At 42.6% G+C, this 25,988-nt stretch overlaps 2 protein-coding genes across 4 annotated transcripts in view; one reads left to right on the forward strand and one right to left on the reverse strand.

Moving 5' to 3' along the window:
• Positions 1 to 25,988, reverse strand: part of LOC122703657 (stonin-1) — a 189,291-nt gene that overhangs the window by 15,871 nt on the left and 147,432 nt on the right. The window lies entirely within an intron of this gene.
• The window catches only part of LHCGR (luteinizing hormone/choriogonadotropin receptor), a 60,299-nt gene that overhangs the window by 14,799 nt on the left and 19,512 nt on the right, over positions 1 to 25,988 (forward strand). For 2 of the 3 annotated variants that reach the window (XM_043918065.1, XM_043918066.1), the window contains exons 2-7: positions 6,075 to 6,146; positions 8,401 to 8,475; positions 11,459 to 11,533; positions 13,452 to 13,526; positions 13,615 to 13,692; positions 23,615 to 23,683. In XM_043918065.1, coding sequence (XP_043774000.1) covers positions 6,075 to 6,146; positions 8,401 to 8,475; positions 11,459 to 11,533; positions 13,452 to 13,526; positions 13,615 to 13,692; positions 23,615 to 23,683 — 444 coding nt within the window. The remainder of the gene's footprint in view (positions 1 to 6,074; positions 6,147 to 8,400; positions 8,476 to 11,458; positions 11,534 to 13,451; positions 13,527 to 13,614; positions 13,693 to 23,614; positions 23,684 to 25,988) is intronic. The other variant, XM_043918067.1, reaches the window with a different exon arrangement.

The raw sequence follows: 25,988 nt of genomic DNA on the forward strand, positions 1-25,988 counted from the left end.
CTACCCTGGAAAGCATCTGTGCACTCTAAGCTCTTAAAACACAGGGTGAGGTGGGGGAACCTACAGTTGTAATTGGTTTGAGGCAATAGCTATCTTTAAAAGGAGAGTGTGTCAGTTAAACCATATTTTTCATTCATCTAGGGAGTTGGCTATTTAAAGGAACCTTTCATCAGATCCTCCTGTAGAACAAAGAGCTCTTTAATAATGCAAATGTCTCCCAATGGACAGGTTTTGATAAGCAAGGATTTCTAAATCTTGGACTTCTTTAAAGGGGGACAAAGAAACTCCTGATTCTGAAACTCTCCTGCTAACATTATGTTGAAGGTTCATTAACAAACCAGTGAGCTGGACAAACTGGCTTCTTCCAAGGTCATTTGTATTATTAAACTTAGAAGAAAAAAAAAAAGAGGGGCCCAAGCCCCACCCTTGAGTCCTCAAAGAGACATTAGGAACAATTAAGGAGGACCTGATAATGTGGCATCATCATCTTCAAGGGGATTAGGTTCATCTGAATGCTATTTGTGTATATTGTTGGGCTCTGACAGAAGGTGAGCTGGTGCCTTGACAATTGGGGCTGGCTAGGAAGGGCACTGAGTCAGGGTCCAGGTGAAAGAGTTGATGTAAAGGAAGCCTGAAAGCAGGATGGCTCTCGTGAGCCGTTCCACATTAGGCAAGACAAAAGGGCTGGACCTGTAGTCTATGCATCCAGGCCTCCCCGATGGCTCAGCAGGTAAAGATTCTGCGGCAAATGCAGGAGATGCAGGTTTGATCCCTGGGTCGGGAAGATCCCCTGGAGGAGGAAATGGTATGCATCCCAGTATTCTTGCCTGAAAAATCCCATGGACAGAGAAGACTGCCAGGCTATATAATCCATGGGGTTGCAAAGAGTCAGGTACAACTAAGCATGGGCATGACCAGTCACTGGATGCAGGATTCCCAGGGAAGAAGACCTACTATTGAGTCAAGTGGCAATCTAAGGCTGACAGGAATTCCAGGAGGGCAGCTCAGCTGAGAACTTGAGTTGCCCACTCTCCCAATAGCTGGGGGAATGGGTGCTATGCTCAGTCAGTCAGTCATGTCCAACTCTTTTGCAACCCCATGGACTGTAGCCCACCAGGCTCCTCTGTCTATGGGATTTTCCAGGCAAGAATACTGGAGTGGATCACCATTTCCTTCTCCAGGGGGTCTTCCTGACCCAGGGATAGAATCCATGTCTCCACATCTCCTGCATTGCAGGTGGATTCTTTATCGCTTCCCAAAGAGTACCTCAGTCCTAAAAAGAGACTGTGGCAGCTTGGCAGCCTACCATAGCATCCACTGGAGGAATTAACCCAACTGCACTGGGTGGCCCCTGCACAGGGTCAGCATCTAGGCCATGGGACCCAGTCTGCAAGTGAGAACCCAGCAGTGAGAGGTATTACATTGATCCTACCGAGATAGCAGAGGATGAGATGGTTGGATGGCATCACCAACTCGATGGACATGAGTTTGAGCAAGCTCTGGGAGTTGGTGATGGACAGGGAAGCCTGGAATCCTGCAGTCATGGGGTTGCAGAGTCAGACACGACTGAGTGGCTGAACTGAACTGAACCAGATAGCACCTAGGAACCTATCTAGGTCAGCAGTGTCTTCTGACAGGCAGAAATATAGGGCTCAAGATCTGGTGACTGGCAGGAAGGAAGGTCAGAGGCTCTCCTTCTGGATGGACTTTGGGGAGACCAGGCAGGGTACAGGATCAAGGCCAAAATAAGTACTAGTACAGGGGGAGCACAGTTCCAGGTACTAAGGTGCACCACAGGCAACCGTCCTGATGTATTTTCATATGTTTTCTAATGTCTGGTGTGCGTGTATTCTAATTCTGCAAGTAGTACTGTGCATATACATCATTAATTCCTTAGGTATTTCTCTTAACACCATGATTCTAAGATCCACACATGCTGCTCTGTTACCTTTACACTCTCGCTCCTACCTGCCGACCCATTAGGTGGGTGTGTACATTTCACCATTCCTCACTCAGTAGTAGACACTCAGGTTGCCTTCCACACCCTTGATGCTATGAAGAAAATCTTTGTGCAGGTTTCCTTAAGTCTCAGTGTGAGAACTTCTCTGGGATGTATACAGGAGTAGAACTGCAGGGTTATTGGGACAATTGTTCACATTGCTAAGAGCTTCTGGTTTCAGGGGTAGAATCACAGAAGCATCAATCAGGAAAAGGGAGACATTGAGATGGTTATTAACAAATCATGAACCATATGAACAAACACTTAGATACAGGAGACAGACACGTGAATGCTTCAGAACTGCTGCCCTTGGAAGATGAATCAGAAAGGAATACATGACATCACTAAAATAAAAATGCATCAGTGGGGAACACTGTCTGGGATTCATAGACCCACCTTCTCCATGTCACTTCATGACAACACTTCTGTTGTGAAAGCTTGGTGCACCTGTCTCACCCCATCACTCTCTCCATTCTCTGACCCCCAGGCCTCTTTTCTGGGGCAGCCACATCCATAAAGCTGCCTGCCGTTCATTCGGTGTCTCTTTTATGGTAGGTACTCTGTTTTCACTCTCATCACTAGCCTTCCCTGCTCTGCGGCAACATCGACTCTACAAAATTTCACCTTGCACCAGGGCTGTTGCACAGTCACCGGGAGCAGCCAGTGATGATCTACAGTGTCTCTCACTTCTGTCCAGTCCTTGCTCCTCTTCCCTCATCCCTCCATCAATCAAACACTCAGGTGTCCTCCCTGGTCAGCTCTGAGCCAAACTGCTCTCCTGGGAGCCACACGTGCTCCCTTTTGGAGGAGGAGGCTGCCTGCTAAGAGGCTTCAGCTTCTGGGCTGCATTTGCATGAATAAACAGTTCTGAAGGGTTCAGTTGAAGCTTTTATGTAAACACTCTCCAAAATATGTTCTGCACTGCATTATCCCCAGCAATAAAGATTCTGGAATCAGAATTTGGCTGTCAGTTTTATTGATGTCGTGTGGGGTACAGTAGAATACAGCTTTCTCTTCTGGAAATTTATTGACTTGGCAGTGCAGAGAGCAATAAAACTGTGTTTTTAATCAGCAAGCCAAGCAGACATGATTCCAGAAGAAATATAGGAAGCAAACATGCCATCATAAGAAGATTTCTCCCTGTCCTGTCCCTGTTCTTCTCAGATGTTCTGTTAAATAAGTTTGGGTACTGAAGAATATGCTTGGTGGGACTGTCTTCAGGAATAAAATCAGAGGACCAAGTTTGGATTACTTGTTCTAGGATGTAACACCTCTAAGAAATTGTTGAGTGAAAGTATTTTTCTGCAAAATGAAATTTCTTTGCATTAGCTCCTAGAGAGGAATTACTGGTAAGCTGCTTTGCAGGAGGAATAGCAAGAGTGTAACATGCTTCTTCTCAAGAGAAGCGAGGTTCCAGGGCCTGTCCTTTCACTGTGCTCAGTGAGAAAGAGTGAGTGACCTGGCACACATCCAAAGGAAATGAAATCACTACCTCTCAGAGACATCTGCACCCCATATTCATGGCAGCATTATTCATAATAGCCAAGATATAGAAACAACCTAAAGTCATTTGACAGATGAATGGACAGAGAAAATATGGTGTGTATATATATATATATATATATATATATATATATATATATATACACACACACATATATATACAACAGAATATTTTTCAGACATAACAAGAAGGAAATTTGCCATTTGCAGCAACATGGATGAAACTGGAAAGCATTATGCTAAGTGAAATAAGCTAGAGAAAAACAAATGCTCCATGGTATCATGTCTCTCTGAAATCTAGGGTGAAAAAAAACAATTTGATAGAAACAGAATAGAAATGGTGGTCACCAGTGACTGGGGGCAAGGGAAAATGAAGAGATACAAGTCAAAGGGTACAAACGTTCAGTTATAAGAAGAATAGGTTCTGAGGATCTAATGTACAGCAAGGTGTCTCTAGTTAAGAATAGGTGGCTATTCAAAAGAGACACAGATGTATAGAACAGTCTTTTGGACTCTGTGGGAGAAGGCGAGGGTGGGATGATTTGAGAAAATAGCATTGAAACATGTATATTATCATATGTGAAACAGATCGCCAGTCCAGGTTTGATGCATGAGACAGGGTGCTCAGGGCTGGTGCACTGGGATGACCCTGAGGGATGGGATGGGGAGGGAGGTGGGAGGGGGGTTCAGGATGGGGAACACATGTACACCCATGACTGGCTCATGTCAATGTATGGCAAAAACCACTACAATATTGTAAAGTAATTAGCCTCCAATTAAAATAAATAAATTAATAAAAAAAAGAATAGGTGACTATTGTGTATTTGAAAGTTGCTGAGTGAAGAGCTGACTCATTGGAAAAGACCCTGATGCTGGGAGGTATTGGGGGCAGGAGGAGAAGAGGATGACAAAGGATGAGATGGCTGGATGGCATCACCGACTCGATGGGCATGAGTTTGAGTAAACTTCGGGAGCTGGTGATGGACAGGGAGGCCTGGCGTGCTGCGATTCATGGGGTCGCAAAGAGTCAGACACAACTGAGCGACTGAACTGAACTGAACTGAGCTGAATACTCTTACCACATACACACACTCACACATACATGTTAACTGAGGTGTGACAGGATGTGTTGAGGTGACAGGATGTGTTCATTATCTTGATATTGGTAATCATTCCACAGTGGGAAAAAAAGAAGAGAGAGTGAGTGGTTTAGGAGCCGTATACTTCAGCCCATTATTGCACAGTGAAAAGAACGTTTGGACTCTGTCAGCTTGGTCATGTTACCTGGTCCAGGTTACTTACTTTCTTGTGATCAAGTTTCCTCTGCTATTGAAGGGAAATACCCACCTCAAACCACTGTTAAGTGAATAAAATAAGGTTATAGGTGGGTGTGCGTGGTTTACACAGCACGTTACAAGTCCCAGTAGCAAGTCCTTTCTGGAACTCTAAGACAGCTCACTGATTCTCATCTGCTCGTCATGGAGGAGGTGCTCTCTCCCAGCAGGTAAGCCGGTCTCTGCTGCAGGGACAGAAAAGCAAGGCAGCATCTCCCACTCCTCTTCTCCATGTTCTCAATATGCACTTCCCTCCTGAAATGTCCTGGTCCACTCCCCTCCTCTCTCCAGTCCCTGGGCCAAATCCTTGGATCAGTGTAGACACTTGATAAATGCAGGCTAACCTTCATCTCTGCCTTGCAGACGCCTTCTCCTGCGTTACCTTAACCCAGGCTCCTTTATCACTCGTGCGTTGTCCTACTCTGGTTTTGCTCTTGCTAAGTGGCCACTCTTTTCTCAACTTTTTGTAATGCGTAACTTTGATCTCAATTCAAGAACACTCAGATTGTTCTTCTGGATATAAGTAAGAGCCTGAAGGAGTCTCTTTAGATGCTTCCCTCAAATGGTATGAGATTAATGGCATTAAATCAAAATGGCATTTGATTAACCACAGGAGCAAAGTGGTCTGGTTGAGATCATATGAAAATAGGCTGCTTGGGGAAGATGGTATATAGCAAAATAGGAGCATGTTGTTAGTGAATCTTCCCTTCTCCTACCTGCCTGGTTTTCAATTGTATTTTCACCATCCATTTCTCCACTCTACCCAAGACAGCTTCTTTTCTATCCTCCCAACAAGCTTATATGGCCACTCTAAAACTACGTGTTAACTGTTTACTTGATACCAAGCCCAATTCTTTATACAGGTTATCTTGATTAATCTTCACAACAACCCTGTGAAATAGGAATTATTATTTCAATTTTATAGACAAAGGACCTGCAATAGAGGATCTAAATAATATGCCTAGGGTCCTGTAGCCAGGTAGTAGAAGAGTGGAGATTTGACCCTGGGTGCATCTGATCCCAAGGTTCACTATCCTAACCACAAAATTACACACTTTTTGATAAAGACCAAGAATTAGTCATGGCACATTTCTTTATTGATAGAAGGTAGAATTTTCATCCTGAATCTAACAATTGGGAACTCTGCAGTCACACACATACACACACATTTCATTCATGAACTTAAAAGGCGCCGAATCTTAAATCTTAAACTCTTGGCTTTCCTTTTTCTTTTCTAGATCACTCACCTATCTCCCTATCAAAGTAATCCCATCTCAAGCTTTCAGAGGACTTAATGAGGTCATAAAAATGTAAGTAAGATACTGCATATCAAAAGACATTTATAATTGAAATAAAATTTTTTTCTCAGAGAACACATAGTTGAAAAGTGGTAATTTTTCTAGGAGAGAAACTGTATTTAGGAAACCCTAGTATTTTTATCTTTAAAGTACAAATAATACCCAGGGACCTTTGAAGAAAAGGGATGATTTTCAAGAGTCATTAAAATTCAGATAATTAACCTTGTCTCAACAAACTGAATGCATTTTGATAAGTGATGATAAACTACTCCAGTAGAAAAGAAGATAGATTTCAATCATAAAAAACTCCCTTTGCTAGAGTGACTGTTCCCTCATGTCACATTTTTAGATAACACCTGCATAGAAGAAAATGTGTTGAAAGTTTATTGTGCATCAGAAGATTATCTTTGTATCTAAATAATAAGTGTATGACAAACACAGTATTTGTATCTATATTGATAAAAGGCATTTATCAAAAGTGTAAAGCAGCCTGATAATGCAATGTGATCTCCTATTTGTATCTGATGTAACTTCAATCCTATGTTCCTAGGTCAGCTTCTAGGACACAAAAGCACATATATGGAAAGAGAGTATGGGTTCCAGCATCCTCCTTAATGTCAATCTGAGTCACAGGACCTCAGAGGCCATTTAGATGCTTCCAAAGAGCATCTTACAAATTTTCAGGGCTTTGAAAACAGATCTGCATCTCTGAAGATGCTACATCATCAGTCCTAGTTCTGTGGGGAAACTCTGACTGCTCTTTAGGGTATTAGCAAGCAATAGGAACATTAAAAATAATTTGTTAAGAATTAGTGCATATTATAAGAAATTCACTGCAGGTTACAGAAATGTCAGTTTGCTTGAGGCTAACCTTTACTCTTCTGCTCTCAAGGTTTTAAATGTTGAGTTTTGAAAACTTTGAATGCATTAAGACCTCCTACTGAGAAAAGCAGCCACAGTTAAATAAGCAAAACTATTAGATAGGAATGAGATGAATCAGCCTAGGAACTATCCACTACTGTGTTGTTCATAAAAGACCTTAACTGCCTTAGGCTCAGCCTTCCTGTGGGCTAAAAAGCTCATCAAGTCTGAAACCTTCAGTGAATGTTCTTAGAATTTGAGACTTTTTTCTCAGCTAGAAGCAAATGGTAGCTTATATGGGGATTTTAGGGTAACATTGACATTGCCCAGATGCTTGGGGGTGATATATGGCAAAGTTGGTTCCTTTACTTTGTGTCTCTTTAAAAAAAAAAATCACTTCATTCACTTATCTATTCATTCACTGATACCCTAAATGCCAGGCTATATGAAGCCACTAGGGATTCAGGGGTGACTAGGATATAGTCTCTGTCCTTAGTTTGCTAACAAAGTGAGGAAAATGGTCAAATACAAATAGACAGTCACAACCCAATAAGGACACTTCATGCAGGGAGCTGACCACTCTGCAGCTGCCTCAGAACAGGATTTGGGAGAGTGGTAAAGAGTTAAGGCAATGGCACCCCACTCCAGTACTCTTGCCTGGAAAATCCCATGGACGGAGGAGCCTGGTAGGCTGCAGTCCATGGGGTCGCGAAGAGTCAGACATGACTGAGCAACGTCACTTTCACTTTTCACTTTTATGCATTGGAGAAGGAAATGGCAACCCACTCCAGTGTTCTTGCCAGGAGAATCCCAGGGATGGGGTTGCACAGAGTTGGACACGACTGAAGTGACTTAGCAGCAGTAGTAGCAGTAAAGTGTTAAGAAGGGCTTCCCTGGTGGCTCAGAGGTTAAAGTGTCTGCAAAAGAGTTAAGAAACCAGGAATCCTAACCCAAATTAAAACCTCACTAGAGTGATGGAGTTGGGAACCCAGACATCTTGATCCTGATTCCGAATCTTCTTATAAGCACTATTTGCCTCTCCTCTCAGAGTTTTAATGCCCAAAGCTATAAAACAAGGGAATCTGACTGGATTTCCCCAAAGGGCATGTCTACTTCCAACAATCTGTAACTCTGAGTCCATAGATAAGTAAGCAAAAACTGTCACATCAACAGGAAATACTGAAACTTGCATTTCAACTGCATCTGGGCTGCAGGTGCCCATTCGTGCTCCTAGAGGGGGGTGTGAGCACCTTATGATGTGAGGACAACTTAAGGCATCCCTGTTCTTTTGTAAAAGGACACCCCCCCATTGTTGGGTCATGCACACAGCTTATTTTCATGCAGAAACAGTCATTTATTTCATGCTTCTTTTTCTTCTTCTTTTTTGTTTCTCTCTCTCCCCTAGTGAAATCTCTCAGAGTGATTCCCTGGAAAAGATAGAAGCTAATGCCTTTGACAACCTCCTCAATTTGTCTGAAATGTAAGCATCAGCTAACAGATAGTTTATTGCTGTACACTATTACCCTCGCTGGCTGGAGCCCACTCAGTATTTGTATTCAAGCATCCATAGCTAGGAATCCAAGAGGAAAAGACTACAGCAATTACTAGGTCTGGGCAGGCACTAATTTCTGTCACTGCAGTGTCCTGCAGGTTGCCATGGTGACAACTGCTTCTCCCTGGGAGCTGTATAAACTCTGAAACATCACAACACAAAGTTGGAAATTAAAATTGACATTGTGGAGTCCTGCCAAGTAGCTCTTACCTTATGGTAGGGAGGGTATGGAGTCCTTGAGGTGGTGGAATATTTAGAAAGGAGCTTAGAGATCATGAATTAGTTCACTGGGGACTATTTGGGCATATTCATTTATTTAGTAAATGGTTCTTGGAAACCTACCATGTAAAAGTGTTTGACATGTGTATGTTGGATTTGTTGTTGTGATGTTTTTGAACTGGTTCTTAATAATAATCCTTTCCAAAGTATCATTTTCTTCCAATTTACAAAAAAAGGGAGAATGGGAGAAGACTAGCTCAGTTCAGTTTTCAGATGTCACACAGCAAGTTAGCGCCAGAGTTAATAAGACTAGAAATCAGGTCACGTGACTCCTAAACCAGGCTTCTTACTGCTGCCTAGTTTGGCCCAAATCTGAACTTCTACAAGCTGCATCAGCAGAGGAGTTTCCAAAGTTAAGGAAGCAGAAATGATATTAGCAACAAACATATTTTGAGCACTTGTGCTCAGCCTTTATTTCCTCTAGGTTGTTCATTTAATTCTTGCAGCTGCCCTGCAAAGTGGGGTAATTATCCCTTTTGTTCACAGGAAGGATTGGAGGCTCAGAAGGGTTGGTAACTTGACAAAAGTGGCACCTTCGACAATGCCAGGGCTGGAATTCAACCCCAGCCCATGTCTTCAAAGCTTGCGCATTTTCCACTGTACCACAAGGCCTCCCTATGAATGGTCCAATTATCAATCACCTAAAGAGAATAATGAATTAATAAGTATGTGGGTACACATGTCCAACTAAGGGTCAAATGATCCTGGAATACAGAGGAGGTAAAATTTACATGTCCCCCAAGAGACGACAGTGTAACCAGGGAAGTAAGACTAATTCACCAAACAGAGGGAAATCCAAAATAACAGGTATTTAAGTGCAAAAGGTATAGTCTGGACTTCTCTGTGAAGTAGAATTTCATGATGGGAGCGGGGTAGGGGAAGGTCATTTCCATTACATCATTACCATTACCAGTCCTACCTGGACCTGGAAATCTGAAAATCTGCAGTTTTAACAGACTTCCCAAGCAATGTTGAACCACAGCAGCTTGAGATAAATAAAACTGCTCATGATGTAAAGCAGTTTTATTTAATAGATAAAGATATCTTTATATAAAGTATCAATTTATAGATAGATAAATATCCATTTATTGATACAGAAAGAAAAATAAAGCGCTCTAACGGAAAGAAGGCCCTGAGACTAGAATGTCAGCTCCCCACAGCTCTCTTTGCCTTGTTTATAGCTGGATCTCCAGCACCTAGAACAATGTCTGGCACATGGAGGTAATTCAATAAATGTTTGTTTAATGAATGGATGGATGAGTGGTCAGATTCCAAAACAGTCTTAAGAAATAGAAGTTCTTTCCATCCTACCCACCTAATGTCTTATATGGCCCAAGACTGCTTGGTTTAGTTGTTGTAAAGTTAATTACAACAAAAAGTCACTCACCTCTAAAGAATCAAAGAGACGTAAAGGATAGAAATCGGCACGATGGTTGGAAATTATAGTAAGGTGGAATACACACTAGACTTGGAGTTGGAAAAACTGCGTTCACCTCCAAGTTCTCCTACTTCTCACTTCTGTGATTAGAGACCAATCATTCAACTTCCTGATTTCATCCACTGTTGTCAACACTGGAAGGCCTTACTGTGAACCAGACACACATATTTTCTGTTCAAAACCCACTCTATGAGGAAACCAAGCTTTAAGTGATGCATCCAAGGTCATATAGTCAGTAAAACAAGCCTGTTAAACCAAGCTGATACCCGAGTCCATCCACCTAACCAACACACTAGATTTTCTCTACAGAACAAGAGTAATTATCATTTCCTTCAGTGGCTGTTGCCTGGGTTTAAAAAGCCAGAGGCATTTACTGACCCTTTATTGAATCCATAGTAGACAGAATTCAGTAAATGTAGCTGCTTTTCAAAGTCACTGGGGAACTAGGAAGAAAGGCAATAATGCCACTGCAGTACTGTGGCTGTACTTTTACATGTTGCCAAGCCATGCCTTGTGTATTATCTCCACCTATTATGTTACTCACTCCCTACCAACCTGTGAGGCAGAGAAAGTGCTATTATTCTTCTAATTTTACAGAAGGGAGCACTAGCTCAGGGGCATTAGAAGGCCTGGCATCATCACACAACCAGTTATCTATAGAATGGATGTAAAAATCCCCAAATGCAAGTCCCTAGCGTCAGCCCTGGGCTATTCCAAAGGCTGAGTGCCCATCTGAATAACCAGTCAGTGTGACTGCCAGCCACTACAAAGATGACCAGTTTGCCTCCAAGAGCAAACAGCCAATTCATTCATTTCTCTTGGGAGTGAAATCGCCCATCACCCCCAATGTGCTGGCTCCATGGTTGGTCAGGACCTAGCTGGCCAGGAGCCCTGGATGTTGGTTGTTACTCGGGGGCAGGAAGGAGAGCAGGGAGAATGGAACAGACTCCCAGCTATGATGCTTATACTTATCTCAGCAAGAGGTTGAAAGCAGGACTTCCTGGCAGTAGCCAACTGGCTCTCATCATCCAGTTTGTATCCTGAGGGTCTCAGGAGCACCCCTCAAGCACAAGAAAGTCACTTGATTTTGTTGATGCCACTTTCAGCCAACATCCTCTGGTGACCATGGCCTTGTGCAGTCCAAATGAAGCACGTCTATTAAACTGCTGCCTGTTTTTCCATTTCTCTTTACAGACTGATCCAGAACACTAAAAACCTGGTGTACATTGAGGCCGGAGCATTTACACATCTCCCTCAGTTAAAATACCTGTGAGGAATTTTCCTTTTTAAGCAATAGGGGCAGGGGATATGGGCATCTGATGAAAACTTAATTAAAAGGTTGGGAAGAATTTTTAAACCACATACTTAGCATTATTTGCATGTCTGTCTTCAGCTTTCTGATTAAAAGCTAATCAGCATTTCCTATTAACCACTATGCTGGCTGCTTTCAAATACATGTTAGTGGCTCCCAACGTTTTCTTTGTCTCAAACATCCAAGAAGGATATCACCCCCTTGCAATGATTTTCAAAGTGATGGTGGGCATAGGGCAGGGAGGTCAGGACACTTTAAAAAGGCTAAGTCGGAATCTCTAAGGTGAGGTGGTGATATAGACAGGGCATTGGTGAAAGTGGGAGGGGCAGTTCTGATTTGACCCCCATCCATGGTTAAAAATTCCTGACCTCATTTCTCTCATGTGTCCACTCATTCACTCAGTCAGTTTTAAAGTACTGCCTTGAGGTAGGCCGTGTGCCATATAAACCAAATCATTATTTTCTATTTCCCCTTAAACCTTACTAAGTCCACTAGTTAGCATTATAAGTTGAGTACCACTGTAGCCTCGCAGATTCATCACCTTGCCAGCAAAACAAGAATACCTGTAACGTGATACAAATCTATAAATTAGTCACCCTGGATCTTCTCACATACCAAGTAGTCATTTATTCACAAAGGAAAAAATGAACATTTAGCCCTCTGATATAGATGTCCATTCTTTCTTCTTCCTGATGAAATAAATTTCATAAAATCCCCAGAGGATGCAAAGTCCACCACCTGTAGCAGCCCTGCCCCGGGCCACGAGCGTAGCCCTAATGCTGGATGACAATTCCTAACTCAAGTGTGCTGCTTTTCCAGACCTCCAAGGGATCCATAGGATGCATAAGTATCTGCAGTATCAAATATGTTGGAAAAACATAAGAAAATCCCAGAACCAAATTTGACCACTTGTTACCTAAGAATCACTGCTTTTATTAAATAGCATCTTCACCCCTAAAGTATGATATTCCCCCAACCCCACTACACACTGCAGTCCACACTGCAGTGAAGCCCACACTGCCTTCACCAGTCACAGAGAGGACAAGGATTCCATGTGATCTGGGGTAACAGGTAAGGAGGAGAACCAGAGAGAGCCAAAACAGAAACCTGGATTCTTTTCCTCATCACCAGAGTGCCAGGCAGTTCAGTTCAGCTGTCCACAGTCCATGACTGGTGAATTTAAAACTCGCCTGGGAAGATCCAGATGCTCGGCTCCTCTCAAGGAGTCCCATTCTTGTGTAATAAAATATCCTTCAATTTAACCTATCACTGAAGTCTCACTCCTCTTTGAAGGCTAAGTAAAAGGTGGGAGGAAAAGAGGAAGAGCCTTGAGTAGCTCCAAAACCAAAAGAATGTTCCATGACCAGTGAGATACAGCGAAGAACTCCCTGAATTGTAAGGTAGCTAAATAAAGGGAGATTTTAAATAATGAGGATATGATTTCTCACATGGAGATTAATCTTCCTGAAGTGTTTGAGTTAAAACCTGTTCTAAAGTAGAGAGATGCTTTCTAGAACCATTAAGAACACAGAATACACTAATTAGCAAAAGGAAATGGAACGCAATACAATAGGAAAATGCAACTGATGCAATAGGAAAAAGACAGTCTGGAAATACAAATGTAAATGAAAAAGACGGAAGAGATTGGTCCCATCCCCTAGATCTCTAAAAGGAGCAACTTCCCCCCATAGTGTTAGGGACTTTTAAATTCTGATCTTCAACAGCCAGAAGTGTTATTGATAAACTCCACAATTTTTAAATCTAATGTGAAAACAGTTATCTGCACAGTGCCTTTCTACTGTTTTTATCTTTATTCCTTAGTAACAATCCCCTATACTCACTCTGCCCACATTCCCATCCTGCCCCATATCACAGAAGCATCTGTAACACAGGCATCCGCAAGCTTCCAGATGTTACGAAGATCTTCTCCTCTGAATTTAATTTCATTCTGTAAGTACCAGGCTGATTGCTATGCATAACAGTTTCCTATTTGCAGCTGAAATTTAGAAAGTAAATATTTCTCATTTCATTCCTCAAGGGAAATTTGTGATAACTTACACATAACCACTGTACCAGGAAATGCTTTTCAAGGGATGAATAACGAATCCATAACGCTGTAAGTAAATGTGCAGATTCAAGCTCTGCCATGCAGCTCCTACTATTCCCACTTCTTTTTTTTTTTAATTCCCACTTCTAGCTTGAGGTGGGCTCTTTCTTGTCTTTCATCATGTTCCTAACTCGCTGCTGACATTCTTTCTGACCTAAAATGCCAAGGGTGAGAGGAGTCGTGTGGGATGGCAGCTAGGTCATATGTTCATACATGACAACCAACCAACCCATTAAGTTCAAAATTAATCAAATGGGCCCTGAGGATTTACAGTGACCGAATTTCCAACTGATGAAATTGTTCACTACATCGATGGACTGCTTTGAAGCTAAAAAGAGACAGCCTGGAGGGGAGTGACTGCCCTGGTAAAAAGAGAGCACAGAAATTTCAAGTTTCAACTGAGAAGAGGTTGGAAGGATATTCTTCAAGTAGGTGGAGTAGCTGATCAAAGGACCCTGCTCTTTCTCTCTCTTTCTTTCTTTCTCTCTCTCTCTCAGTCATTTTTCACTTTCTCCTTGGAACCTGCTTACTTTGTTTCTGAAGGAACACCAACTATGCCCATTCCCTACATCCTTTCATACTTGAAAATAATGCCTTCTCATCTGGCAGTCACTCATCAGGTTATCCCTTCCATGCTCTTTCCTAAGGCCTCGCTACTAAATGTATGGTCCATGGACAAGCATCTATAGTGTCTTCTGAGAGCTGGTAAGAAACTCAGATTCTCAGGCTAATCCCAGACCTACTGACTCAGAATCTGCATTTTAATAAGATTTGAAGTGAATCGCATCACATTAAAGTTTGAGGGGCATCATGCTAAGATAACCCAACTTACTCTCTTCACTGTATACCTGCCTGACTTCCCTCCCGTTAGATTCCTGCCCTCTTCACACGGGCCACCTTCCTTTGCTCCACCATTCAGAGGCAGAATCCTGGGCACCATGTCTCATTTATCTCCAAAGCCCAGTGGCCCATGTTCAATTCTGCTCCCATGTCTACATCCTCGCACTCATTCTGCTTTGGTTACATTCCATGGCAGGATCATGATAAGACGATCAATGACCTTAAGTGTCCTTAAAGAAAGAGAGAGCATGTATTGATGACCCAGAAATGAGGAGCTAGTTGTGAAACAAGAGAAGAGACCATCTCAGAGGATTGCCTTTTATACAATGGATTCTAGAAATTGGTATCAGTGGTGCACTGCATTTAATTAGTAATTTTACTGTGTGTAAGTATAATTCAACACATAACAGTTATCATGTTACAAAGCTGTGACCAATGCAGCCTGGACTCATGAGTGTTGCAATCAAAAGAATACAAAGCAGCAACCAAAAATATTTTCAAAATAACTCAAATTCTTACTTTGCATCTCTTACACATCAGAAAGGAGACTATATCCTAGAAAAACTTCTCTACAGTCTTTCTACTCCTCCACTTCCCTCAGGTACTGTAGCTCTTCTAGCTGTTTATAAAGCCTTTCTGACTCACCATCACCTATGGATCAGGAACTACTCATTCATCATGTCCCCTGTCAGAAACAGGGCATTTACAGAGCACTGAGTGGGGAGGTACTGCACGCCTTAGGATTTGGGGTCTTTCTATGTCTTTGCTGAGGACACAAAAGACATATAAGATCCATGTCTCTGGGAAGCTCACAATCTCAATGGGAGAAAACATGAAAGAATAATACAAGCCAGTAGACATTCACTGCGAGTGTGCGGTACACAGAAATGAGAAGTCTTAGAGAGGTTCTCTTGGGCTGTAGAAGTCAGGCTGCAGACCTGAGTAAGACCTTGCAGAATCAGTAACACTTGTATGAGTAAATATGATAAAAGTGGCTAATATTTATATAGCACTTATTAAGTGCCTACGCGGTTTTAAAGTACTTTTTTAAAAACTCATTTAAATCTTGCAACCCTATGAGGTAGGGACTGTCCACCCCATGTTTAGATGAGGAAACCAAGACACTGAGAAGTTAAGTAATTCACCCCAGGTCAAGCTTTAGTCTCAGACAGTCTTGGCTCCAGGGTCATGGTCTTAACCATTATGTGGTACCATATACTGAGAAAAAGGGGGCGAACATTCCAAGTGAACATGAGCAAAAGCATGGCGGTGGGAAGAAGGAAAACGGGATGAGGCATATTCATTGGCAGAAAACATCCTGCTTAAGAGATGGAAAATACATTTAGATAAATGGTGGGGGTGGAGGAAACACTGGATTGCAGAGGGTTTTGAATGCAGGGTTCAGGGGCTAACAGCTTAGAAATAACCCTGGGGGGAAAAAGTAGTAAGAAGAAACCACTCAGTAGAATAGCTTTTATTCAAAGATCACAAATATCCAAGACTTCCTTTGATTCTGACCTCAATCTAAAAGTAATCAGGAAAACAGTAAGTACTCCTCCCAGACAACAAGCACAGCCATGGGAGAGGAGAGCATGGAAGGAAGAGCAGAAGATGTGGAAGAAGACCAGTAAGAAAACGAATGTTGAGATAACCACAGGGTCTATGAGTTCACGCGATGGGGCCGCCCCACCAAACCCAAGGGGAAACCAACCATTTCTTCTCACCCATCACATTTCAGCATCTTGTACACAAGAGCAGCACAGTGTTTTTATTAGGGGCCATTAACTTATTTTAGTTATGATTTTAAGAAGAATAGTGCCTACCAGCGGGGCATAATTGCCCCACTTCTGCAGTTAATGAGGACTGCAGCTCCCTCTCTCCCAGGGAGCCCGTGAGGGCACTGTGCCTCCGTCTCCCTCCTCACTCTTGGCCCTTCATCTGGAAGGGAGTGATTAGTCATTTGCTTGGCACTTATTCTCAGCTGAATGGGCCTTTCTGTACATGAAGGATCATGTGGAGCACCCCGCTGGAAAAGGGTATTACATTCAAAGAGGAAAACCTTATTTCCTCAGCTATAAAGTTCAACTCTCTAATTAGAAAATAATGAAGGCAAGCCTTCTCTTCTCATTATTAGTAGTAGTTGAGATTTCGCTTTTTATGGAAGCTTTCCTACCCTCCCCCCGCCCAGATCTTTACCAACTGTGAGCTCTTTTAATGAAAACAAAACACTTCACTCGATGCTGGAGAAGCTCAGTGGGGCTAATGCTGAAACTATGCATTATGCTCTTATGTCCCTTTAAAGCCATTTGGCTTTTCATTAATTCTCCTCAAGAGGCTACCTTGAAATGCCCCCCACGCTGAATGAGCAGGATTTGGCTGCGCCACCTTTACAATATTCTAAATGACTTGTCATACCAGGCTCAAAAAAGGAGTCAACCTTGATTCACGTCTGAACTCCTCACAGAGAAGGAAAGGTCATGGCAATCAATTCTCTAAGGCCCTTCAGAGAAGGGTGGCCCAGCAAAGGAGGACAAGATTCCTGGCTGCACCCGTGATGAGCCGCGGGATGATGAGCGGGGAGACTGTTGGGCACTGAAGTAGAAAGCCTGGGCATTAGTCCTGGCTTTAAGTCCACCCAGCTTTTACCAAGTCACAGACCAGCAACAAACTTTCCAATGGGACTATTAATACCTCCTTGTGCAAATTCAATTCAGTCACATTGTGTCAACCACACTGTATCACCACTTAAAAACTCATATTTAGCAAGCAGACTGTTTCAGACCATCATGAAAATGTGTCTCATCATCTCTTTTTAAATACTTTTTTTATTTTGAAAATTTTAACTGACAAATAGAATCACTTTTCATTTGTCTTTCCACTGAACACCTTTATACATCTTACCTAGTTTCACCTACTGTTACCATCTTGCCACATCCACTCCGTCTCTATATATGTAAATATATACAACACATTTCCCTTTTGCCTAACCATCCAAAAGAAGTTTATAGACATGATACTTCCTACCCAAATACGTCAGCATGTATCTCCCTAAATAGAAACATTCTCTGGAACTACAACACCATTACACCTAAGAAAATCAACATGGATTTAATGACATCGTCCAACTTACAGTCTATGTTCAAATGAAAATGTCTTTGACAGATTTTTTTAACACTCGGAATTCAAACATTATCCACAGCATTTTTGCTGTTATGTCCCTTCGTCCTCCCAACCTCACTCCCTGAGAACTGCCCTCCTGTCTTCCCCTGCTCTGCAAAACACTAATTCCTTTGAGGGCTTAGGCCAGTTGTCTGGACTCATCCAACTATACTGTCCTGATTAGATGTGAAATGTCTCCCTCTGCCTCAGACCAGGAGGTACATCATGTCATGCTATGCCACTCCTTGGCCATTTGGTTCTGGAGGTACTGCCAGACCTCTTCATTGTAAGGGCATGTTTCTCCCTTTGTCATAATTCAGTAAACCATCATGGGACACTTTGAATTCGTGTGACTATCCATTGGCCAACAATCTTTCACCCAATGGTTTCAGCATTCATTCATTATTCAGTTATTATAGAGAGCTATCAAGTGGTAATTTTAAATGTATCACTCCTCTACATTTATCAGGCAGCACTCTTCTGTATAAAAAAGGTTTCTTTTTTTCTTCATTCTCCTCTCTTTCTCTCTCTCTTTTTAAGTATCACTATGAAACATGGGTTTTTCAAAATGCTATTCAATGTATTATTCTCCATTGCTATCATTATTATTTTGAATGCATGTCACCTTTTTATTGTTGCATATGGTAAGCTGACACAAACTTGGCCGTGGTGGAGGGAAACATAAAAACTCAGTACTGCTGAAAAGCAAGAGGTGTGCTCAAATCAGAGAGAGGAATTCCTTGCTATGGAGAATGTGAGCCCCAGAGATATGGGGGAGTTCTGATGACATCCAAAACTAGGGTCATGGAAGCATCTAGCAGTGACCAGAGAGTTATCCACACAACCACTGCCAGGGCAGCCACTGAAGAAGTGTCTTCATGCATGAAGAAGTATTCAGATATAAAAGGACTTCAGCAAAGTATTGTAAGAAGAAAGTGGTGATTTTAGGATCCCTCTTCTTTAGGATGGTGTTTGCATGATCATCTGATAAAAATTTGCTTACAGATATACTACCACAGGGCAGATTTTCTAGAAGAGTGTGTTACTGATTCCACAAGGTCTGAGTCCACCGTGCAGCCTCTCTGACTTCTCTAACCCCAGAGGACTTGTCCAAGACTTCTCATTTCTGCGCACCATGCATGCTCACAGGGAATGTCTCCTGGCTTGTATTATTCTTTCATTATGTCATGTTTTCACTCATTGAGATTATGATCCTTTCAAGGACATGGATGGAGGAAGAAATAGCAACCCACTCCAGTATTCTTGCCTGGGAAATTCCAGGGACAGAGGAGCCTGGCAGGCTATAGGCTATGGGATTGCAAAGAGTCAGACACGACTGAGTGACTAAACATGCAAGGACATGGATCTTACATATCTTGTGTCCCCAGTAAAGACATGGGAGGACCCCATATCCTAAGGCATGTGATACTTCCCCATTCAGTGGGGACACTCTTTGAGACCCTGAGGATCTATAAACCTAAACTAAGTTTTCTTCTTTGAAATCATTCAAAACCAAGTTGGCTACATGATCTGAGTGGGAACTATGGCAAAATGTCTGCGACTGCTACTATAACCCCAGAAATACTTTTAAAGCCCCAGGAATAGTTGGGGTTTGCTATAAGGCAGCATTCAGAATTAGAGTGTCATCTGTGATGAAGTTCTAAAGCTTGAATCTTATTTTGAATAAAAAGGTGCCACTTCTCTGAGTCACAATTTCTGACATTTGAATAGAGAACCTAGACAATGCTTTAAAGTAAGGTGCAGTTATTGTAAGAGATGAGAGAGAAAAATTCATTTCTATGCCTGTGACAGCATCCTCAAGGCAAAGGAAGCCCTCCTCATTTAATTCTGACACCATGATGTTTTGGAGAAAAGCAATCTGAAGTGACTCTCCAGATGTTTAAAAGGGCATTTAAAGCATTCTGCAGGCTGACAGCATGAGGTTTCCCACTCACATCTGTAATTTCTCCACTCATTTAATCAAAACAAGGCAGCACATTCTATTGTCTGCAAATGTTAAGAACAGAGGCAAAGAGCAGCAGCTGAAAAGGAAATAGTGAGCCAGATTCTTTGGAAAGTTAGAAGAAGCAGAACCCAGAGTATAAAAAAAAAAATTTTTTTTTAAGACAGGAAAAATGTTCAAATACAAAAATGCAATGATGACAACATAGACCAGAGGTGGTTGAGGGTCCCCAGGGAGTGAGTACGTTTGCAGCAGCCCATGCCACTGAGTTGACCTGCTCCATCCAAGAGAAGAAAGGCCCCCACCTCAGTAGAGGAGAATCACAGTTCAATTTAACAGGTCACTGCATTTCAGGACAAGCTGTTCAGAGCATAGGAACGGACATCTTTTCCTCTGTTCTGCCAGAGATCTGGAAGCCACTGTTTAATACGATAATAATAATAATCATAGGCGCAACACACTAAGCATTTACTTTGTTCTGGAACCTAGTTCCAAGCACTTAACGTATGTATACTGTTTTAATCTATACAACAGTCTTTTGAGGTCAAGACTATCATTATCATCCCTGTTTTCAGATCAGGAAGTTGAGACGCAGAGAGGTTAAGTAACTTGCCTAAAGCAACTCAGTTCATAAGTAGTAGAGCTAGGATTGGAGCCCAGGTAAGGCTTGGGTTCAGGGCTTGCTGACTTACCTGCAAGGCTGCACTCACAGCAATGGCACTGTAGGCCCCACAAAAAAGTCAACTGGAAGATCCTAAGATGTATCAAAAGTAGGATCAGGGTTTCACATAACAGTGGTGAGGACTGGGCATTCAGACAAGCGCTGGCAGCTTTGCTTTGCAAGAAGCAGAGTAGGGACTACCTTTCCTACACATGGAGCTCCACCACTAAGAAGGCAGAGAATGCAGTAAGGGGACAGACTCTGGACTCAGTGCTGTCCAACAGACCATCTGATTTGCACCATGAAAACAATGAGAGCTGCAGCATCCTATTACATATACCCTAGGGCAAGAGGCCGCAAAGTGGCATGCCCAAAGCTCACTGGGAGAGCTTGCTATGAAAGTGCCTTTGCAGACTTCTCTGGTGGCACAGTGGTTAAGAATTCGCCTGCCAATGCTAGAGACATGGGTTCGATCCCTGACCTGGGACGATCCCACATGCCGCGAAGCAACTAATTCTGTGCGCCACAACTATTGAACCTGTGCTCTAGAGCCCAGGAGCCAAAACTACTGAAGCCCGCACGCCTGTGCTCCACAAGAGAAGCCACTGCGATGAGAAGCCCAGGCACCACAGCTAGAGAGTAGCTCCCGCTTGCTACAACTAGAGGAAGCCTGTGCGCAGCAATGAAGACCCAGTGCAACCAAAAAGTAATTACTTGTTAAAAAGGAAAGTAACTCATGAAAAAATAATATGCATTTCCAAAAAATGTGCACGTTACTGGCTACCACAGCCAGGTTCTGACTCTAGGTCTGCAGGGCACCTCGTCAGTAGGTCTGAGTCTGCATTTCTGGCCAGCAACTCCAGATGATGCCAATTCAGTGGATGGAGGAGACTGATTTGACAAACAGTAGACTAGACTCTAAAAGATCCAATTTCAAAAGTTCCGAGAAGAGACAGGTACGATTTCTTCATCTAAAAGAGATTATTATAAAAGCATTCAGTCCCTAAGATGACAAGCAGCTGACGAAGAACAATATTCTAAGTGTAAAATAAAAAGAGAGTTCTAGTGGGATTGTGTGGAGGAGGTAAGGAGGTTGTGTGTAATCGCACAAGACAGCAGACATAATCCAAATATCAATCCCCTCAGATTCTACAGTATAAATGGTGAAGGAAAACTATTGAAAAATGGCATCCAATAATCCATTACCGAATACAGTTAAGAGCTTGTGTGTGAAACTGTAAACACAGGAGAACGCCTGTGAGAGCAGGGGGAGCCAGACAAGGCTCTTTCTCCCGTGGAAGGGCAAGGCTACTTCTGCCGCCAGCCTGTTGACTGAGCTCCTGCTAGATAATAGCATTATGAGAGATCTGGAGGGGGGTTACAAAATGAATTAAATACGATCCCCTGCAATCTCTGAACTCATTATTTTGTAACCTCTATATTTTCTGAATTGCAGTCTTTAAATACCATGCTTCAACACTGAGTCCCACCTATATTTACTTATATGCTGGTTTGTCTCAGCTGTGTTGATGGAAAGGAAGGGACCTTCCCCACCCGCCACACAGACACTATATACATACATATCACACACAGACAGATACAATGAAATGAAATCCTGTGCTAGTTTCATTTAACAAAGGCCAGAGAAACCTTGCAGACAGCAGCCACCTGAGGAGTAGGAGGAGACTGTTTGCCACGTCACCCCTTCCGGCCTGTCCCTGGCACAGCCCATGCAGCTGCCAGCAACACTGAAAAGCAAAGTGAGCGTCTTGCCAGATGCAGAAGCTTAATTTTATGTCACACCACAGCCCTTTCTTACTTGAGTCTTAAGTCACTGTTTATGGAGAACATACACAAGCATTTCCATTTGAGACTGTGGCTTTCAAACTTGCTTGGCTATGGTTTACACTAAGAAATTCATCTTATATATTACCATTTGTCCATTCAATTCACGGAACATATATTCACTGTAATCCTCCCAGATGCCAGGCACTGTTCTACATGCAGGTAATCCTGCAATGAACAGAATAATCTGAATTCTTGTTCTCATAAAGGTTACATTCTGCTGGGAGAGGTAGACAACAATATAATCATGGGTCAGATGCTGATAAAGTAAATCAGAGAAGGGAGAGGGAGAATGCTGGAATGCTGGGGAAGGGAAGGGTGGTAAAATAGGGCAGTCAAGAAGGGCCACACCAAGAACATAACATTGAACATAGTTCTACAGGAGGAGGAAGAGGGGCCATGTGGATATTTCAGGGAAGAAAAGGCACATCAACCAGCAAAACTGATGTGCCAGAAGTAGCCCCAGTCAAAGTGTGTTCTGGTCTCATTTCCACCAACTGTAGACTTTAGACAAGCCACGTTCTTCTCTGAGCCTCGTTCCTTCTTTGTAAAGTGAAAGAATGCGCCTTGCTCCTCTCCAAGTTCTTTTCTGGCTCTAACATTTCCCAGCATCTGTGTTCTAAGGAGTCTTAAGTCTTGCTCTGGGCAGACTAATATACATGTATGTACATGTATACTTTCACATACATTACATAAACAATGGCGGCACAGAACATCATAAATAGTACTACACTGATTACATGCAACATACTCTAACATTTTCCAGTTTGTTCTATTTCATTTTGTTAAATGCTGATTGCACCCAACTAAATTGATTTCACTATCCAAGGGGTCTTAAATAACTATTCACAGACACTGAAATCTTGGTTGTGGAACAAAATATGGCTAACACTAACACCACAGACTCATCTAAGAAAAAGAAACAGTAACTCAGTACTGGAGCCTTCTTCTGCCCTCAGCTTTCAGTGATCCGGAAAACCCACACTGGCCTGGACAACAAGAGATAAGACTTAAGTGTTAGATGGCCCAAGCCTCCAGTTCCAGTTCTGCCACTGTTTTCTCTGACCTTAAGCAAGTTACACAGCAACATGAAGGCTTAGGTTTCTGATCAGAATAGTGGGAATGACAATGAGGATTAAATCATAAAATATATGCAGAATTTTTTGCATATATTTTATTAAGTGTTTATTAAGTGCCAGATATTGATCATTATGCTGATCAATATCTGGCACTTAATAAACATTTAACAAATTAGTAGTGGTCCTGGTGGTGGAGGTGGAAGTAAACTAGAGCAAGGAAATAGTCTTATCTCAGTAGGCCCTGAGGATCTAAAAATGTTAGAAAACTGAGCTAGATATTGTAAATGCCAGTAATTATCTTAGTAATAAATGTCACAGAAAGAAGAATGTGTGATTCCAAACTGTATTTCTTTCGTTTCTAAAATCTCTCTCCTCCCTCTTCAGAAAACTATATGGAAATGGATTTGAAGAAATACAAAGTCATGCATTCAATGGGACAACACTGATTTCCCTGTAAGTATGTGCGTGTTTCCCCAGCTTATGAATAAAAATGAAATATTACTCTGGCTACCAGATCACATTCAATCTTCAGCAACTAACTCAGGACAAAAATAAACTTTCAAGTGCCTGGTCCTTAGTGTAGCATGCATGTTACTAGGCAACTGGCTGACTGGAAACCCCAGAGCACCCTGATATCAAAAACAGATGCAGCCTGGATACATTGAAGTTGACAGTTTGCTGAAATATTCAACACCCTGCTTTAGGCTCCTCCGTCTCACAGCCCCCCTCTCAGTCCCCTCACTTGGGTTGGTTGATGGTGTGTTAGAGGCAGCACGATTTCAGTGAAGAAATTCTTCCTCCTGGCCCCACTGCAAAGATGTTGGATAAGGCCATTTACCAGCCTAATCAGCCTCAACAGGCCCACACAGAATCCCATCTCCCTACTGCGGGGGCTGGGGGCAGGGGTGGGTAAGGAGCTCATTTTCCACAAGGTGAGGGAGCCCTGCATTTTCCCCACACCCTACCCTGGTCCCCAGTGTGAACAGCCTTCAACTCTAGAGAAGCATCCCCGTTGCTTCCTTCATTGTCCTCAGCCTCTCTTTCTGTGACCCCTTTCCTTTAAAAAGTGGCTCATTCACAAAGCTTGTGGGGCAGTGGGGGCAGGGGTGCGCTGCTTGAACCATAACAGGTACCGAGGAAGATGACCATCACCCTACAGTTGTCGAGAGTAAAACCTAACAACACGTGAAAGGCACAACTAAAGCCAAAGTTGAGGAAAGCAAACAGATGAAAAGGCTTTTATCATTAATAAGTCATGTATAAGTTTGGGTTCCCCTGGTGGCTGAGACGGTAAAGAATCTGCCTGCAATGTGGGAGACCCAGGTTCAATCCCTGGGTCGGGAAGATCCCTGGGGGATGGAATGGCATCCACTCCAGTATTCTTGCCTGGAGAATCCCATGGACAGAGAAGCCTGGCGGGCTACAGTCCATGGGGTCACAAAGAGTCAGACCCAACTGAATGACTAACACTTTCACTTTTCATATATAAACCATGGTCTTCACCAGTGCTTCTCCAACTTTAACAAACATAAGAATAGCAGGCCCCACTCCCAGACGTTTTAATTCAGTAGGTCTAGGGTGGGGCCTGAAAATCTGAAATTTTAACAAGCTCCCTGGAGCTGCTAATGCTGCCAGTCTGAAGTTGAGTAGCAAAAGTTTATATATAGTATATTATATACTTTAATGATAAATATTAACTAAAGACCCTATTTTATTGATACCATGTTATGTAGCTTGGTGGCTAAGAAAACAGATCTAAAAGTCACTAACTGGGACTGAAACTCCAGTTCCATCATTTATCACCTTGATCTTGAGCAAGTTACTTAACCACTCTAAACCATAGTGTTTTCATCCATAAAATAGAGCTGCCAATAGGTGTGTATGGAGGACACGCCACCAAAATGAAAAGCTCTGTGCTGTATCCTCAGTACTTAGCACAGTGCCTAGCACGGAGTAGGTGCTCTCTTATTATTTGTCACATTACACAGTTAATTAATTATGAATGAATGATACTAAATACGATTGTTCTCATGCACTTAACACAGGTCTGGCACATTCTAAGTGCTCAAGAAATGGCAGCTTTTTAAAAAGTTGTCCTTCCTATCATGGAGTAGATTTTTCCTCATTTTCTTGTGGACTTGAATTCAGTGCAGGTTTCATTCTGGCCAACTGCATCTGTTTCTGCTAAATTGAAATCAGAGGCCTGTCCTCTCCGGGCATAGCACTCCCAAATGCCTCATACTGGTATTGACAAGTGCTTGCCAGGCATCAGCTGTGTGTGAAGGAACCTGCTATATTTTGAGATGAAACGAAGATGACTAAGGCCTGGTGTTTGCCCTGCAGGAGTTTACAGCCTAGGAAGAAACACTCCTAAATGGTATGTAAACTGTACACAAAGCAGTTACTAAAACAGAAGGCAAAGTGTGGCACCTGGCCGGAGAGAGGTAAAGTCCTCTGGGCTTTCAGGGGCAGAAGAGAAGGGAATTAGAGACAGCCTCATGAGAGACACAGACCTTGAGCTGGGCTTAACTTGGACAAGCAGAGATGGAGGGAAAATGCACTATGTTCAGAGGACAAGAACAGCCCAGAGGAAGGTGCTTAGGATGTGCTCATAGCCCAGAAAATAGTAGGATTTTAAAAGTCCTAGATGTGGATCAAGGACAAAGCAGGGAGGACCTTCGATGCTGGGATAAAGAATTTGGACTCTCTGCTGTAGAAAACAAGCCTTTGAAAGTCCTGGGGTAGAAAGTATGAGAGG

Source organism: Cervus elaphus, chromosome 11 (assembly GCF_910594005.1).
Source record: "Cervus elaphus chromosome 11, mCerEla1.1, whole genome shotgun sequence".
Classification (NCBI taxonomy): Eukaryota; Metazoa; Chordata; class Mammalia; order Artiodactyla; family Cervidae; genus Cervus; species Cervus elaphus.